Genomic DNA, 19,032 nt, shown 5'->3' on the forward strand with positions numbered 1-19,032 from the left:
ACAGTCTGCTTAAACTAATAACACAGAAAGAATTAAATGTTACCATGTTTTTATTGAACACCCCATGTAAACATTCACAGTGCAGGTGGAAAAAGTATGTGAACCCCTAGACTAATGACATCTCCAAGAGCTAATTGGAGTGAGGTGTCAGCCAACTGAAGTCCAATCAATCAGATGAGATTGGAGGTGTTGGTTACAGCTGCCCTGCCCTATAAAAAACACACACCAGTTCTGGGTTTGCTTTTCACAAGAAGCATTGCCTGATGTGAATGATTCCTCGCACAAAAGAGCTCTCAGAAGACCTACGATTAAGAATTGTTGACTTGCATAAAGCTGGAAAGGGTTATAAAAGTATCTCCAAAAGCCTTGCTGTTCATCAGTCCACGGTAAGACAAATTGTCTATAAATGGAGACAGTTCAGCACTGCTGCTACTCTCCCTAGGAGTGGCCGCCCTGTAAAGATGACTGCAAGAGCACAGCGCAGACTGCTCAATGTGGTGAAGAAGAATCCTAGAGTGTCAGCTAAAGACTTACAAAAGTCTCTGGCAGATCTCAGCTCGGAGCGGTCAGACATTCAATGCGCATGCGCGGCTGTATTCGGCGCATGCGCATTGAATGACTGACCGCTCCGAGCTGAGATCTCAAATGCGCCGAATACAGCCGCGCACGGCGCATGCGCGAGAACTCGTCCGCTGCGTCACACGGAGGAGGACATGGGCGGGCTGGAGGGACGCGCTGGGCGGCGGCTGTGTATGAAGGTAGACGGAGCCTCTAGGTGCTAATGACGCCCACATAGCACCTAGAGGCTCATTAGCATATTTTTAAAAGTTAGTTTTTTAGCAAAACCGCTGCCCCACAAGTGATTATAGTAGGATGGTTGGCCAGAGCAGACACTAGCAGATCGCTAGTGTCTGACAGCTAATTATGTCATACCAAGTGATAGAAACCCTTTAACATCCCTGTTAGCGAATCTACGATACGTAAAACACTAAACAAGAATGGATTTCATCGGAGGATACCACAGAGGAAGCCACTGGTGTCCAAAAAAACATTGCTGCACGTTTACAGTTTGCACAAGAGCACCTGGATGTTCCACAGCCGTACTGGCAAAATATTCTGTGGACAGATGAAACCAAAGTTGAGTTGTTTGGAAGAAACACACAACACTATGTGTGGAGAAAAAGAGGCACAGCACACCAACATCAAAACCTCATCCCAACTGTGAAGTATGGTGGTGGGGGCATCATGGTTTGGGGCTGCTTTGCTGCGTCAGGGCCTGGACGGATTGCTATCATCGAAGCAAAAATGAATTCCCAAGTTTATCAAGACATTTTGCAGGAGAACTTAAGGCCATCTGTCCACCAGCTGAAGCTCAACAGAAGATGGGTGTTGCAACAGGACAACGACCCAAAGCATAGAAGTAAATCAGCAACAGAATGGCTTAAACAGAAGAAAATACGCCTTCTGGAGTGGCCCAGTCAGGGTCCTGACCTCATCCCGATTGAGGCCAGACGCCACACTATCGGCCTCATACAAACTACCTGACGCCGATCCAGCCGGATGGTTGCCACACGCACCCCAGGCTGCATGTACACCTGGATCTTGCCATACGCTTTCTAGGTAGTCAGCAACCACGCCATACATTATTGAGCGGCCAGAGCTAGTCTGTGCTTCCCTCCCAACCGCTTTATATTACCTTATTTATTTACTGCGGCTGAGGTTGGCTTTAGTGTTAATATATCACGTATTAGTGGCATAACTGAGTCTGCCCCCTTCATTTTGCCCAGTAACCTCTGGTCTACATTGTACAACTGAGGGCAGTGACCACTTACGTTAACCCCCGTCCCCTGACGATTCAAGGGGTTTACCATTACTATTCTGCAAGTATGTTCAATTGAATAAACGCGTAGGGACAGGTGAACATACTTATTCTTTGTACCCACGGTTTATTTATTTATTTATTTTTCACTATATTAGGTGTACTCCTTACTACCCCGGCAGGGTCTTACAGGGACCTTATACCAGGGTAAGGTTCCGGACGGGACCACCCCTTGCGGGGCACGGATCCCGTGTTAGGGCACTAGGGTCATAGTAGGTCAAGTAGGGCGCAACAGGGACAGCTCATCTCCCTGAAGCCCTTCACAACACATGACCTACCCCATTGAGACCCCTCTGCAAAGGACACCTACTCCACGCGCTGGGAAAGGAACAACATTCCCGGTTACCTCCTGAGCCTGGTGAATAAACGCAGCCTATCACTTTGTACCGGTAAGATCCACCCTTTTTTCTTACCTACACAAGGCATTGTCCGTGTCCTCTTTATGTGACACAGGACATTTCCGTTTATTATTCTCTCACCACCAGGTGTGGTTCTCCTCGATCCTTGGGGTCCACACAATTGAAATAAGGATCAGCTCGCAGGGCCCATCTACCGTGACCCGCCTCCCAGCGGTCTACGTGTACCTAGGGTCCTATTTGTGTCTGTCTGTTTACGTTTGTAGGGGGTTATATATTTATTTTATTCGTATCATTAAAAATTGTACATTTTAGAACGTCACTGCCCCTTTATTTTCATATATTACGCTTCTGAGCAGTACCTTGGTGAGAGGTGCGTTTGCACCATTCTCCCATCGAGGGACAACCCCCCCCTTCTTACCACAGAGGAAGCCACTGCTGTCCAAAAAAAACATTGCTGCTCGTTTACAGTTTGCACAAGAGCACCTGGATGTTCCACAGCCGTACTGGCAAAATATTCTGTGGACAGATGAAACCAAAGTTGAGTTGTTTGGAAGAAACACACAACACTATGTGTGGAGAAAAAGAGGCACAGCACACCAAAATAAAACCTCATCCCAACTGTGAAGTATGGTGGTGGTGGGGGCATCATGGTTTGGGGCTGCTTTGCTGCGTCAGGGCCTGGACGGATTGCTATCATCGAAGGAAAAATGAATTCCCAAGTTTATCAAGACATTTTGCAGGAGAACTTAAGGCCATCTGTCCACCAGCTGAAGCTCAACAGAAGATGGGTGTTGCAACAGGACAACGACCCAAAGCATAGAGGTAAATCAACAACAGAATGGCTTAAACAGAAGAAAATACGCCTTCTGGAGTGGCCCAGTCAGAGTCCTGACCTCATCCCGATTGAGATGCTGTGGCATGACCTCAAGAAAGCGATTCACACCAGACATCCCAAGAATATTGCTGAACTGAAACAGTTCTGTAAAGAGGAATGGTCAAGAATTACTCCTGACCGTTGTGCACGTCTGATCTGCAACTACAGGAAACGTTTGGTTGAAGTTATTGCTGCCAAAGGAGGTTTAACCAGTTATTAAATCCAAGGGTTCACATACTTTTTCCACCTGCACTGTGAATGTTTACATGGTGTATTCAATAAAAACATGGTAACATTTAATTCTTTGTGTGTTATTAGTTTAAGCAGACTGTGATTGTCTATTGTTGTGACTTAGATGAAGATCAGATCACATTTTATTTGTGCAGAAATCCATATCAACTGCAACTGTATGTGTAAGGCTACTTTCACACTTGCGGTAGCAGGGTCCGGCAGGCTATTCCAATGGGGGAACAGCCTGCCAGATCCGTGCTTACGCTAGCCCACCGTGCCGCCAGAGGTCCGCTCCGGCCCCATTCGCTATAATGGGGGTGGGCCTGGAAGTCCGGCTGTAGCACAGCAAACAGCTACAGTGGACTTCCGGCGGCACGATGGGCTAGCGTTAGCATGGATGCGGCAGGTGGTTCCTCCGCCGGACCCTGCTACTGCAAGTCTGAAAGTAGCCTAAATTCTGCCACATGTATGTTTGTGCATTTTGCTGTGACTGTCTGCCATCATACTTCATCTTTAATATTTCTGTTATCACTGTAAGTGCTCATGAACACGACTGTTGGATGTTTTGCAGTCTGCAAATTGCGGATCCGCAAAACATAGATACTGGGTGTGTGCATTCCACATTATGCGGAGCAGAACAGCCGGCCTCTAATAGAACAGTCCTATCCTTGTCTGTAATGCCGACAATAATAGGACATGTTCTGTCATTTTGCGTAATGGCCAGGCGGACATACAGACACAGAATGCACATGGAGTCATTTCCGGTTTTTGCGGCCCTATTGAAGTGAATGGTTTCACATACAGGCCACAAAAAAAATAAAAAAATGGTACGGACACGGAAAAAAATAAGTTTGTGTGCAGGAGCCCTAAGGTGGGCCCCCAGAATCAGTTACACTGGTGGGCCCTAAGTACCCCAGTCCGACACTGGTCCTGAGGAAGGCAATACAGTTGAATTCAGAAGGGCACCTGTGGCCGCTGGCCAGGTACATAGGTGCCTGATTCTCCTACATTAATTAATGCTGAGAGCAATAGATCTTTATCTTGGTCTGGGGCAGCCCTCTGGCCTCAAAATCACTGGCCAAACACGGACTGTGTGAATGAGGCCTTACGAGCAGCATGTGGTAAGAAATGGACATTTTTGGTCTTTTCATTTTGTCATCAGTTTTTTCTTACTTATAGTAAAATAAATATGTATAAAAAAAATATATATAATAATTAAATAGACACAAGTGTGAACATTGTCTTACTCCCCAACAGTGGCATACATAGCCGAGAAGTGGCCCTGTAGCTTAGATCAATATCATGGGGCCCATTTTGCCTCCTAGGCCTGGAGTTTTTTGTACTCACCCCTCCACACTCTGTACATGTATAGATAGGGGTCCGTCAGGTCAACCGGAGCATTTTGTGCTCTTTTCTCCAGCTTTTCTAATGCAATCTGTCACGCACCCCTAACAAAAGCCTCCAAGTCAGATGTGAACACAGCCCAATGCTTATTTTTAACCCATTATATTATTTATATAAGCGTAATACATCAGAAGCACAAATAGGCATCCTGCCCTGGTAGTCTGCTACAGTGTAGTTAGTGGGGTTGTCTCATCTGAGACAGTGCCGCTAGGATATGACGCCAATGTCAGATAGGTGTGGGTCTTACACTTGTCTCTAGAATGGGGCTCCCTCCATTCACTTCTATGGGAGTTCCGAAAATAGCAGAGCACTGGCATAGAGGTAAATGGAGAGGTGGCCGTGCATGTGCGGTGATCTCTCCATTCATGTCTACGGGACTTCCGAAAATAGCCGAGTACGCTCGCTCGACTATTTTTGGAACTCCCATAGAAGTGAATAGAGGGCACCCCATGCATGCGCAGCGCGCTCTCATTCGCTTTGGGGGATCCGTTCTAGAGATAGGTGCAGGTCCTAGAGGTGGGACCTGAACCTATCTGACATTGGTGGGATATCCTAGCGATATGCCCCCAATGTCCCAGATGACACAACCCCTTTAAGATGTATCAGGGCTCATGCCCACGAACGTAAGGGTTCCATGCCTGTGCTGCGGACCGCAAATTGCAGTCCACAATGCACAGGCGCCGACAGTGGGGCAGCCGCATGTGGATCGCGGACCCATTCACTTGAATGGGGCTGCGATCCGCATCCGACGGTCCTCACCTCAAAAAAGTTGTGCATGCACTACTTTTTTGCGGTGCGGAGGCACGGCCATAAACACCACGGAAGCACTCTCTGTAGTGCTTCCGTGGGGTTCCGATCCGTGCCGCAGTTCCACATGTCCGTGATTGCGGACCCATTGAAGTGAATGGGTCCGCGATCCGTGGTGCTGGGTGCAGACGGCCGATGCCCGTGTATTGCGGACCTCCTGTATGCGGACCGCAATACGGCCACGGCCGGGCAGCGGTCGTGTGCATGAGCCCTCAGCCTGGATTCTAGGCGGTTTAGCCCATAGAATATTGTCTGGATGTAATTGTAGCAAACTGTGACATGGTTTACAGACTAAAAAATTTGCAGTAAGCAGAGATATTGAAAATGGCAATGAATTGAAACACTGAAATTAGGCACAAATGAATCTTTTCCATTGTATTACTGTGACTGTATAAAGCCAGGAACATCACCAAGTCCAGTCCATGGATAAAGATGCCACATCCCCACAAGGCCTAGTAATGGCAGCACCACCGCGTGTCATTGTAGGAATGAGACTTACATAAGAACATGTCTTCTCGCTCTGACACCTTCAAGAATCTCATCTCTTTCTGACATCTGGATGGTGAGACGAGCAGAATCCCCACATAGAACGCAGCTTCACCTCCACCACATCACACGTAAAGTCCATGGAAGGGTCCCCTCCTGGCTGCCAAGGCTCGGGCTGCGTGGGCGTCTGTGCAAGATGAAATCTGTTCCCCGTACACTCTTTGCCACTCTGAAAAACACAAATGAAAGAATTGCTTTTCCTTCCTCAAGCCGCCTCACGTAATTGAGATGCTGCAGAGGGGGCTGAAATGGTGCAACAGGACAAAGCCAAGGATATGTGTAAGCGAGGGGACTGTCACAACAAGAGGCCATGCAGACCGGGTGGAGGGGTGTCAGGTGCAGAGCGGGGGGCACACTGCACACCCCATGCCAGTTTACGCTCCAAATAACTAAAACATATCAAGAAGCAGGATTGGTTCACGCACATTGCACGGGTGTTGTTGCTGGAACACCCTCACCCATAAATCAGCACTCCAAATCCTGAGCCCATGAATCGAGAAGGACACACAACCTTTCTTGGAAGTAGCCAGGACGATTTATTAAAGAAACCGATATGTTACAAGTAAATTCACTATGTCTTGTAGGACTAGTTCACCTGAATGTAATGATACCTGTCACTTAGTGATCCGTTGCCATTAAGTGCACCAAGGGCGGGCCAAAACCACTCTGTGCACCCTTGCTCCTCCTCCTTCTTCTGCCAGCCCCTTCCTCTTCTTCTTGATTGGCGGGGCCAGGTGCAGGAACCTGACCATGCCGATAAAGAATGAGATGGATGGGCCGGCAGAGGAAGCAGGAGGAGCAAGAGGGCACAGGGTGGTTTGGGCCTGCCCTCAGTGCACTTTATAGAGGACAGAGTCTGTCAAAGTGGTGGTGATCGGGAACTCACTAAGAGACTTCATAAGGCCCTGGATGTATTTCTGGAGTGTAATAATATTCCAGGTTGTAGATAAAGGGGTTGGCCCATCTCGCACTTTGGTGGTATATCACTAGGACCACCTCTAGAATGGGTTCCCCAAAGTGAACGAGGACACACTTTACAAGTGTAGCCACTCTTAATTCATTTCTATGGGAGTGCCGAAAATAGACGCCCCTATCAGACATTGGTGGCATATCCTAGCGAGATGTCACTAAAGTGCGAGATGGGCCGAACCCTTTAATTGATTACTGGAGAACAGCCATTGATTCTAACATATATCTATTTCATATCTATCTATCTATCTATCTATCTATCTATCTATCTATCTATCTATCAAATCGAACATGTTTTACATAAAAATGTAACTTGGGTGTATACTAAAATAACTCATCAACACATGATTTAGACTTAGGCATCAAAAGTATAATTAAAGAACATTGATTACAAATTACATTTTCTTCCATAACTACTAGGCTACACGGACATTAGAGATCGATGATCGTGCAAGTGATCTCCAGGAGTAACTCAATGTTCCAGATTGATGGCTTTGCAACAGATATGCATGGTCCATTAGGTGAATCTCCAGTCGTGGCACCAAACAGATATGTTTTTCCAGTTGTTAGAAGCTACCGTCATGCGAAGGGACACATAAGGGACCACAGCAGCGAGTGGAGGAAGAATTAGCATTTAAAGGAGTTGTCAGGTTTAGAAAACCCTATTCAATTTGTAATGAATTCTGAGTCAGCAGATGGAGGTCTCGTTTCAGGACCCTCATCCACTAGTGGCGAAGACAACAAAGAGCATCTCTTGCCCTAAAGGACCTAGGATGTTCATGCATTACATAAACTTCCCACTTAATTGGTGATGCAAAATGCTCAGTTTTTCCTGGTGAATTGAACGGTTGCTGCCAGCTTCCCCCACAGATTACTACTGATCCCAACAGTGACAATCCCGTTTTGTTAAAAAGGTCCCAAAAATACATTTGCTGTAGAACCAAAGGACAAATGAAGAATTACACGGTTCTCGTTGCTATTAATGGGCTGCTCCAGGTCATTGATAGAGGTTCTGGATGAGGGAAGCCCTTTGTAGGGTATTTGGAAATAGGTTCTAAACCAGACAACCCCGTTTAGTCACTTAGCTTGGGCCTAAAGCCTCTTGTTCTACGCTCTTACATTTCCGTCTGTGAAATCAGTGTCAGCAGCTGATTTTATTCAACCCGCGCCCACCAGAGAATTGGAAAGAAAGTGTAGTAACGTGGGTGGGAAAGATCAAGTCGTAAATTATAAATTACGCCTTGTGCTTGATATTTTTGTACCAGCATATGAACACCTTCTCCCAGCGCCTCCCCGCTGTGTATCAGTCACACTCCAAATGAGACGTAGGATGGAACGTGGAGCAGAAAACAATAGGGTGAGGACATACGGACCATGTCCCTCTCCTTCCCTTCTGCTCTGGTAATGGGTTTATTATAGGAGGAGAGCATAAAGCTTTTGATAGAGCATTCAGTGACCTCGGGTGACATCACTCCGTGAATCTGCCTTAAATTATTCATTGAAAAACTCTACATCTCTACGCAACCCCCTCACTCCTCTGTTTTTTGCCTATGGGTGCTGGAAAAGCTACTCATTATCAGCCTGCTCCCTGGGAAATATCACACATTTCCAGCGCTCCACCCCTCCCATCTATTCTACTGTCTTATTCTGTGAAGACTTTGATTTTTATAACCCAAGTTGACCTTCAAGTTCTCATCTAGATACACGTAAATAAAATATATGTATATATACTGTATCTATCATGGTGGCACATGCCCAGGGTACAGTACAAATCTTGGTAGGGGTGTAGCTTTAAGGGTGCAAAATACAGCATACACACCTAAGCCCTGGTGTCAAGGCAGCCCAAAAACTCCTCTGTAACATAAGAAGACACCAGTGTTATATAGGTCTTATGGTAGGTGAGGACTCTGATCTTGCATTGATGTTATATAGTAATATAGTAATAATTGTATAACAATAGTATAATATCCACTATATAGAGAATTTTTTTAGGACAACCACACATTACATCTACTGGAGCTTTTATGACATCCCACTCTATATCTGTAGGCACGCATATGAAGTTGGTCTCCACTTTGCTCTTCTGGGAAGGTTTTCTACAAGATTTTCGATTGTGTCTGTGGAAATTTTTGCCCATTCATCCAGAAGAGCATTTGTGAGGTCCAACACTGATGTTGGGTAAGAGGATCTGCTTCGCAATCTCCAGGTGTTGGATGAAGTTGAAGTCTTGGCTCTGTCCAACCAGTCAAATTCTTCCACACCAGACTCACCCGACCATGCCTTTATGGAGCTTGGTTTTTGCACTGGGACATTCATACTGGAACACAAAAAGGCCTTCCCCAAACTGTTCCCACAAAGTAGGAAGCAATTGTCCAAAATGTCTTGGTGTGCTGAAGCATTAAGGTTTTCCTTCAGTAGAACTGAGTTGTCTAGGCTGACCCCTGAAAAACAATCCAGGGCATTATCCCTCCTTCACCAAACCTTACAGCTGGCACAATGCAATTAAGGCAGGTAACATCTCCATCAGACTGACAGACAGAGAAGTGTGATACATCACTCCACAGAACAAATTTCCACTTCCCCAGTGGTGAGGGCTTTACACCACTCCATCCAACGCCTGGTATTGTGCTTGGTGATGTAAGGCTTGCATGAAGCTGCTTGGCAATGGAAACCCATGTCATGAACTTCTGGAGTAGCAGATTTTGTGGTGATCTTGATATCAGAGTAGGTCTGGACTTTACGTGGTCTTCCTTTTGTGGCTGAGTTGTGGTTCCTTCCACTTTGCACTAATACCACTCACAGCAGATGGTGGAGGATCTAGGAGGGAAGCAATTTCACAACCTGACTTGTGGCAGTAGTGACATCCTGTTACAGGACCACGCTAGAAATTAGGGAGCTCTTTAGAACGAGCCATTTTTCCACAAAGTGTTTGTAAAGACAACTGCATGGCTAGGGACTGGATTTTACACATCTGTGGCAATGGGACTGAATGAAACACCTGAAGCCAATGACTATGACAATGAGGTGCGTCCAATACTTTTCTAAATATCGTGTAGTAATAATTGTATGTAAAAGACAGTATGATATACAGTAGTATAACAGTAATAATAGCAGTAATATAGTATGATATAGTATAACAGTAATAGTATAATATCACATAATATGATAATAGGGATAATATAGTGTAAAAATAGTACAATATAATATACAGTATAGTAATAATAGTATAGTATAAGATAGTAATGCTAATAACACTAATAGTAATATCATATAATATAATAATAGTAGTAAATAATATAGTAATAATAGTATAATGCAATATAAAATTGTAATAATAGTATATAATATAATAAAAATAGTAATAATATAGTAAAAGTAGCATAATAAAGTATAGCATACCTGTAGAAATAATAGTATAATATCGTATAATATAATAGCAGTGACAATATAGTAGTAGATGTAGTGTTCTGGCACATAGCAGGGAACCCCCTACTCTGACATCCAGATGCTCAAATATGGACAAGAAATGTTGAGGTGAGACAATCTCTTTAGGATCCCTTTACTTCGCTAAACAGGGACACTAGGCTACTTTCACACTCGCGTTTGGTGCGGATCCGTTCAGATAATACAACTGCATGAATCCGTTCAGAATGGATCCGTTTGTATTATCTTTAACAAAGCCAAGACGGATCCGTCTTGAACACCACTTAAAGTCAATAGGGGGTGGATCCGTTTTCTATTGTGTCAGTGAAAACGGATCCGTCCCCATTGACTTACATTGTGTGTCAGGACAAATCCGTTTGTCAGGAGGACACCAAAACGCGTCCGCCTCCAGAGCAGAACGGAGGCGGAACGGAGGCAAACTGATGCATTCTGAGCGGATCCTTTTCCATTCAGGATGCATTAGGGCAAAACTGATCCGTTTTGGAACCGCTTGTGAGAGCCCTGAACGGATCTCCTGAACGGAAAGCCAAAACACCAGTGTGAAAGTAGCCTAAGATCAGTTAGCAGCTGCTAATCTACTTGTTGACGGTTTCCAGTCAGCAAAAGGACAATTTCCTATCAAAGGAAGAGATAATAGAGACTAGAGTTTAGAAGTGATAACCACTGAAAGGATTTCTAAGACTTGGAAATCAGTGACTCCTCAGAAGGAGAAAACAGTGTGGATTATTGATTTTATTCAGGAATATTAAACTTTACTAAAAATGGCTGCCCCTCTTGTGTGCAGCTGAGGAATGAGTTTAGGGCCCAGTCTACACCAGCCTACCTGCTTCTATATTCCAGCGACTGATTTACCTTCAGTACTCTCAGGGCGAGGGCGCTAGTGACAGCCATAATGGCGGCCATATTGGATGTTATACAGCTTTCCAAGAAACATAACAAATGACTCCTTTTCTTTAAATTTTAGGAAAAGTCTCCCTAGATTCAGCTGATCACCGAAGATCTGGTTTTCTCTAACCCCGGCCAGGATCAACCGATTGCCATGACCGGCGTGCCGATCACATACGTGACGCAAGGGGAGGGAAAAGGGAAGGCCCTGTCCAAGGGAGAGGGAAAGGTGTTGACCCCTAACTCACCTTGAGGCTGGCACCTGACTGCCCTGACGTCCCTAGACGGGTTCCTCACCCGTACACCGATCACGTGCCTAAACCCTGGCTTTCCCTAAGATGAGCCCTATGTAGTGAACGGGGCGGTGGGATCGCTAGTCCGCACCACTGACACTAAAAGGAAAACACCAAGGAGAGGACATACAATACAGACAAAACATATAATCCCAGGTGGGCGACAACAGCAGACCACCAAGGCCCAACAGGGATCCGGAGGGTAACGCTCTGGAACAACAACCAGGAATCTCAGCTACACAGTGGGTCAGTATAGAAGTCCAGGCAGGAAGCTCTATATCTGGCAACCAGAGAAGTGGTAGAGGGGAATATAAGGAGGTTGGGAGTGCCGGACAAGAAACAGCTGAGGAGAAGGAGCTACGGATCCCTGAGTGAGCCAAAAAGGGTTGCAAGGCAAACCCAGAAAGCTACCATTAAGAAACAGCACTATCTTTATACATAGAGCGCGCAGCCACCCGCTGCGACTTCCTGACCCCGGGTATAATGGAGTCAGGCGTGGCTCTTGACACCCTCGTGACACCGATATCACTAGGGGAAGATACTTACTATAATTCATGAATAGGCCTCTTACAGAGTTCTGGTGTACAGATGGTGCTCAGAACAAGGGACCTCACGCTATGGCGTCCTAGTTTGTGCCTAGGCCATGTGACCAATGAATGTAACATTACTGGCCTAGGAAGAGGTTGCAGCACTTAACAGAGCACCATGGCCTCTTCAAACAGCTGATTGGCAGGGTTGCCGGGAGTCGGACCCCCACCGATCTTATATTGATTGCTTGTGCTGAGGATCTGCCATCAGTATTCTCAGGGGCCGACTGGAAACTAAAAGTGGCCCTGGAATAAAAGGTAAAAGTGGCCCTATGGTGCAGGTGGGTCCAAATTGACAGAAGACAGGGCAACATAATTAGGCAGGGACAACAGAAGTAGACAGGGCCAGCAATACCACAGTGCAGCACAATATACTGCCCCAGCAGAACCAAATACCACAGTACAGCACAATATACCGCCCCTGCAGAACCAAATACCACAGTGCAGCACAAAATACTGCCCCAGCAGAACCAAATACCACAGTGCAGCATAATATACTGCCCCAGCAGAACCAAATACCACAGTGCAGCACAATATACAGCCCCAGCAGAACCAAATACCACAGTGCAGCACAAAATACTGTCCCTGCAGAACCAAATACCACAGAGCAGCACAATATACTGCCCCAGCAGAACCAAATACCACAGAGCAGCACAATATACTGCCCCCGGAAGAACCAAATACCACAGTGCAGCATAATATACAGCCCCAGCAGAACCAAATACCACAGTGCAGCACAATATACAGCCCCAGCAGAACCAAATACCACAGTGCAGCACAAAATACTGCCCCAGCAGAACCAAATACCACAGTGCAGCACAATATACCACCCCTGCAGAACCAAATACCACAGTGCAGCACAATATACTGCCCCCGGAAGAACTAAATACCACAGTGCAGCACAATATACCGCCCCAGCAGAACCAAATACCACAGTGCAGCACAATATACTGCCCCTGCAGAACCAAATACCACAGTGCAGCACAATATACTGCCCCCGGAAGAACTAAATACCACAGTGCAGCACAATATACTGCCCCAGCAGAACCAAATACCACAGTGCAGCACAATATACTGCCCCAGCAGAACCAAATACCACAGTGCAGCACAATATACCGCCCCAGCAGAACCAAATACCACAGAGCAGCACAATATACTGCCCCTGCAGAACCAAATACCACAGAGCAGCACAATATACCGCCCCTGCAGAACCAAATACCACAGTGCAGCACAATATACCGCCCCAGCAGAACCAAATAACACAGTGCAGCACAATATACCGCCCCAGCAGAGCCAAATACCACAGTGCAGCGCGAAACTGCTATCTGCACCACAGTATTCAACTGTATCACTGTCCTGAGGATGTCGATACAGTTGAATTCAGCTGCTGGTGAGGTGTGTAAGAGAGAATCAGTTCATGGCTAAATGAGATAGGCTTGGGTGCCCCTCCTAGGCATCGGCCCACCAGGAAATTTTCCTGTAGGGTCTGTGGCCAATCCGCCCCTGAATATTCTATTCCCGGAAAACCCTTTTAGAGGTTGTCAATATAAGCCCCCTTCAAGGCTGCTTTAGGATACCCTGCAATGGTGATTAAAGCGGCGGTACATGGTCTGGGTCTCCTGGCTGTATTATGGCGGTCTAGTTTTGCCTGCTGTGTAGGAATTATTAACGGGAATGCGATGATCTATCATCATGAGACTTACAAGCTTCTCCAATTCTCTCTCCTTAGTAAAACCCTACAAGTCAAGATTGTTGATGACGAAGAATACGAGAAGCAAGAGAACTTCTATGTGATCCTGGAGGAGCCTCGATGGATGAAACGTGGGATTTCAGGTACATAGAATTTAACCCACGGTATATCCCTGTCCGGACTACCACCCCTCCCCACCACTTTTATAATGCCATTCATATCCCAGGAAGCCAAAATAGTGGTCCAATCGTAGAGCTGCTCTTCTTCCGGCATGGAAGGGGTTAATCACAGCCTCCTAAAAATAGTCTCTTAATTAGGAAATCTATGGCAGCATTTGCTAATGGTTTATACGGCTCACATCATCTCCAGTGGATATGAGGCATCGATTTCCTTGGTAACTTTGTTGCTAAGCAACTTGCAGATGATTACACTTTTGCCTAGCAACATGTTTCCTCCGTTGCCTAGGAGAATCGTGCTGTGGCAAATCGTTGCAAAACAGCGTTACCTTGTGGAACCGTATACAATGTAACGCAGCGACGTCAGTTGAAACAGTTGCTAAGCAACAGGCAGTATGGCAGGAAGGTGTAGATGGATGTGCTGGAGTGAGGCTACGACCTGTGGTCCTCCTGCATCAGGGCAGGCGCTCGGGGCAGATTCTGTAGCTATCCCATGGCTTTCCTGTGTTTTTAATTGAAGGTTTAGCAGTCATGACTTTACATGGCTTCTCTTTGGGAAAACTTTACAGATATGAAGCCACTTTTTGATACTGAAAACATTGCTGAATATTAGGGTCATATTTAAAGGGGTATTCTAGCCTGAAGCATTTATTACCCATCCAGGAGATAAATACTCTATCAGTGGGGAGTCTGACCCTTGGGACCCACCAATTGGCGAACCCTGGTGCCCATTTCCCCTAGCTGCAAGATCTGAGCTAGGGGTAGTCTGAATGCAGCAGAGGTTGTGTATACAGTGCATGCGGAACATCTTCAGACCCTTTCACTTTTTTCAAATTTTCTTATGTTGCTTCTTGTGCTGAAATAAAAGAAATTGATATTTCCCCAACATTCTGCACTCAATCCCCCACAATGAGAAAGTGAGAACAGAAGGTTAGAAATCTTTGCTAATTTGCTAATTTATTGTAAAGGAAAAACTAAAATCTTGCATTGACATAAGTATTCACACCCTTTACTCAGGACGCAGTTGAAGCCCCTTTGGCAGTGTTTTTAGCCCCCAGTCTTCTTGGGGATGATGCCACAAGGTTTACACCTGGATTTGGGGATTTTATGCCATTCTCTGTAGATCCTCTCAAGCTCTGTCAAGTTGGATGAGGCATCTTCAGGTCTCTCCAGAGATGTTCAATTGGGTTCAAGTAAGGGCTATGGCTGGGCCACTCAAAGACATTCATAGAGTTGTCCCTAAGCCACTCATATGTTGCCTTGGCTGTGAGCTTAGGGTCAATGTCTTGTTGGGAGTGGAAACTTCAGCCCAGTCTGAGGTCCAGAGCACTCTGGATCAGGTTTTCATTAATATCTTTGTACTTTGTTCCATTCAGCTTTCCCTCAAACCCGACCAGTCTCCCTGTCTTAGCCGCTGAAAAACACCCCACAACATGATGCTACCACCACAAAACTTCACTGTAGGGAAGGTATTGGGCAGGTGATGAGCGGTGCCTGGTTTCCTCCTGACATGATGCTTAGAATTGAGGCCAAAAAGTTTAATCTTGGTTTCATCAGAACAGAGAATCGTTTCTCACAATCTGAGAGTCCTTTAGGTGTTTTTGCAAATTCCAAGATGCTTCTTTCTGACCACTCTGCCCTAAAGAACAGATTAAAGGAGTGCCACAATAGTGGTTGACCTTCTGAAAGTTTCTCTTATCTGCACACAGGATCCTTGGAGCTTAACCAGAGTGACCATTGAGTTGTTGGTCACCTCTTTAACCAAGGCCTTTCTATCTCAATTACTTATTTTGGTGTGTGGCCCAGCTCTAGGAAGAGTCCTGTTTGTTCCAAACTTCTTCCACTCTAAAATGATGGAGGGCACTGTGCTCTTGGGAACTTTAAGTGCAGCAGAAATGTTTTCATACCCTTCTCTAGATCTGTGGTTCCACACAGTCCTGTCTCTGAACTCTACAGGCAGTTCTTTTCTCCTCATGGGTTGGTGTGGACTCCAATTAAGATGTAGAAACATCTCAAAGATGATCAAGAGAAATGGGAGACCCCAGAGCTAAATTTAAAGTATTATAGCAAAGAGTCTTAATACGTATGCCCATGCAAAATTTAAGTTTTTTCTTTTTAATAAATTTACAAATATTTCTAAGATTCTGTTTTAACTTTCTCATTATGGGATATTGAGTACAGATTGATGGGAGAAAACTAAATTTTTTATTTATTTTAGCACAAGCCCGCAACAACAAAATCTGAAAAAAGTAAAAGGGTCTAAAGACTTTCCAAATGCACTGTATACTAGCATTTCTAAAAGGGGAATCCCACCTAAATGTATAAAGAAATCTCTGAGTGCTGAACATCCCTGCTTTTATCTAACCACTCACCTGCTGCATCACCTGAAGAGTTGCACAGCCAGCATTGGTGTTATCTCCTACACTGGATTCTGCAGGTGGGTTTCAGGTGTATAACACAGCCTGTGTATGGATCAGGCTCAGTTCCTGAGCCTGTTTCATAAACCCTCATACACCTGTGAAGTACATGTATGTCATGGTGGACGAAGGAGTGTAACAGCATAAAATGCTGTTTGCCTGCGGACACCACTGGGGGAGGACCCACCAAGCCTGACCGGGAGTGCCCACTTCTGAGCAGGATTTGCATAAGCTCACCCATTCTTGGTTTGGGATCAGCCAAATTTACTGGGATTGTCTCTGAAAATTTGGGATTAGCCCAGCAAATTTGGGACCATCGACAACTATGGGCATATGAGCTGCCAGTCTTAATAAATCTACCACTATGCCTATGTAGAGGAGCTCAGAGAGACAGAACCGTGACTGCTATAAGGACATATATAGATAACCAAACTGGCTGACATTTATTTCAAAGAGGTTTCTCAGTATTGTAACAGGAGACCACGAGATGCCAAGTATACAATGTTCTTACTTATGGGGGAATCCAATATGTGCCCAAATGAAATCCATGACGGCGTAGTGTTCTACCAACAGTGACCTTTGAAACTGTGGTCCCAGCTCTCTTCATGTCATTGACCAGCTCCTCCCTTGTAGTTCTGGGCTGATTCCTCACCTTTCTTACCAGTGATGCCCCACCAGGTGAGATCTTGCATGGAGCCCCAGTCCGAGGGAGACTGACAGTCGTCTTTAGCCTCTTCCATTTTCTAACAATTGCTCCAACAGTTGATCTATTTTCACCAAGCTGCTTGGCAGTTGCCCCGTAGCCCTTTCCAGCCTTGTGGAGGTCCACAATGTTGTCTCTGGTGTCTTTTGACAGCTCTTTGGTCTTGCCCATGGTAGTAGTTGGCGTCTGACTGACAGTGGGGAGGACAGGTGTCTTTAAAGAGCTCAGACAGGTGCTACTAAGTTAGATTAATGAGTGGAGTAGAGGTGGGCTTTTTAAAGGCACAGTAACAGGTCTTTGAGAGCCAGAATTATTGCTGCATCTCAGGTGTTCAAAAACTTATGTTCAGTAGTGCAAGACAAATAATATCTTTAAAAATCATACAATGTGATTTCCTGAATTTTTTTTAAAATTCTGCCTCTCAGAGTGGGAATACACCTTCAATGTGAATTTCAGACCCCTCCATGATTTCTAAGTGGGAGAACTTGCAAAATCGCAGGGTGTTCAAATACTTCTGTTCCTCACTGTAAATATAATGATAAACAATGATGCTATTCTGCAGTATTGTGCAGCGATCTTCACCATCAGGATTCATCCGACTATTTTTTATGTGAAATCAGAACAGACGTAGCGTAATGTGAATCATCCGTGCAGGGAGGCTCATTATTTATGTGACAGTTTATTGTTTTACTGGAGCAATTCTCAAAATATAATTATCAGTTAAAGCAATGATTGAGTCTTACAGTCAGGAACAGCTGACGGGAGGGGGTGCGGGGTGTCGGGTCCCCACCGATATGATATTAATGGCTTATACTGATGATTGGCCATCAATATAAAAATGCTGGAAAACCCCTTTAAATACTCATAACAAGCGAATATTATAAATGATTCCTGACCACTATAATGTACAAATGACCTTATATAATAATACAACACAATGGTATATATGGAAGTTAGATGTCTCAACATTGCCCCCTAGTGGTAAGAGATGCTGCAACTTCACAACGCGCTTTCATTTATTGATCCCGTTACTTTTACTCCGAGCAGTAAATATCCAAAAATGTACAATATTCTGATGCTACTTGGAAACAATCAACGGGCTGCTGTTGACAGATCCCTTATTTTTATTGTACATTTCTAATTGGTGTTATGATGGCCTATTGGCCTGATTGGCTCATTTTAACTTTAAAGGGACTCTGTCATCAGGAAATTACCTTGTAGGATTTGCTCTGCAGAATGTAATCATATATTTCATTTATCGGTCCATTGCTTCATTTTGGAGTAGCTTTTACCCACATGAAAATGAACCGTTAAGTTCTTCGGGGGTGGGCCCAAGCCGCCCTTGCTCCTCCTGCTTCCTGTCCCAGCCCCTTCCTCTCCTTCTTGATTGACAGAGCCAGGTGAGATGAGTATGCAGGAACCTAGCCCTGTCAATAAAGGAGAAGGAGGAAGAAGGATTTGCTTGGGCCCAATCTTACACCAGAGTTTTGGCTTTTCGTTTGTGAGATCTGTTCAGGGCTCTCACAAGCGGTCCAAAACAGATCAGTTTTGCCCTAATGCATTCTGAATGGATAAGGATCCGCTCAGGATGCATCAGTTTGCCTCCGTTCAGTCACCATTCCGCTCTGGAGGCGGACACCAAAACGCTGCTTGCAGCGTTTTGCTGTCCAAGTCAATGGGGACGGATCCAATTTCTCTGACACAATCTGGCACAATAGAAAACAAATCTGTCCCCCATTGACTTTTAATGGTGTTCATGACGGATCTG

At 45.3% G+C, this 19,032-nt stretch overlaps 1 protein-coding gene across 1 annotated transcript in view; it reads left to right on the forward strand.

Annotated features, from left to right (window-relative positions):
• Window positions 1-19,032, forward strand: part of SLC8A2 (solute carrier family 8 member A2) — a 127,163-nt gene that overhangs the window by 88,871 nt on the left and 19,260 nt on the right. Inside the window, exons 3-4 of the mRNA XM_040442764.1 lie at window positions 14,008-14,099; window positions 18,312-18,326. Coding sequence (XP_040298698.1) covers window positions 14,008-14,099; window positions 18,312-18,326 — 107 coding nt within the window. The remainder of the gene's footprint in view (window positions 1-14,007; window positions 14,100-18,311; window positions 18,327-19,032) is intronic.

This window comes from Bufo bufo, chromosome 8 (genome assembly GCF_905171765.1).
Source record: "Bufo bufo chromosome 8, aBufBuf1.1, whole genome shotgun sequence".
In the NCBI taxonomy this organism is placed as follows: Eukaryota; Metazoa; Chordata; class Amphibia; order Anura; family Bufonidae; genus Bufo; species Bufo bufo.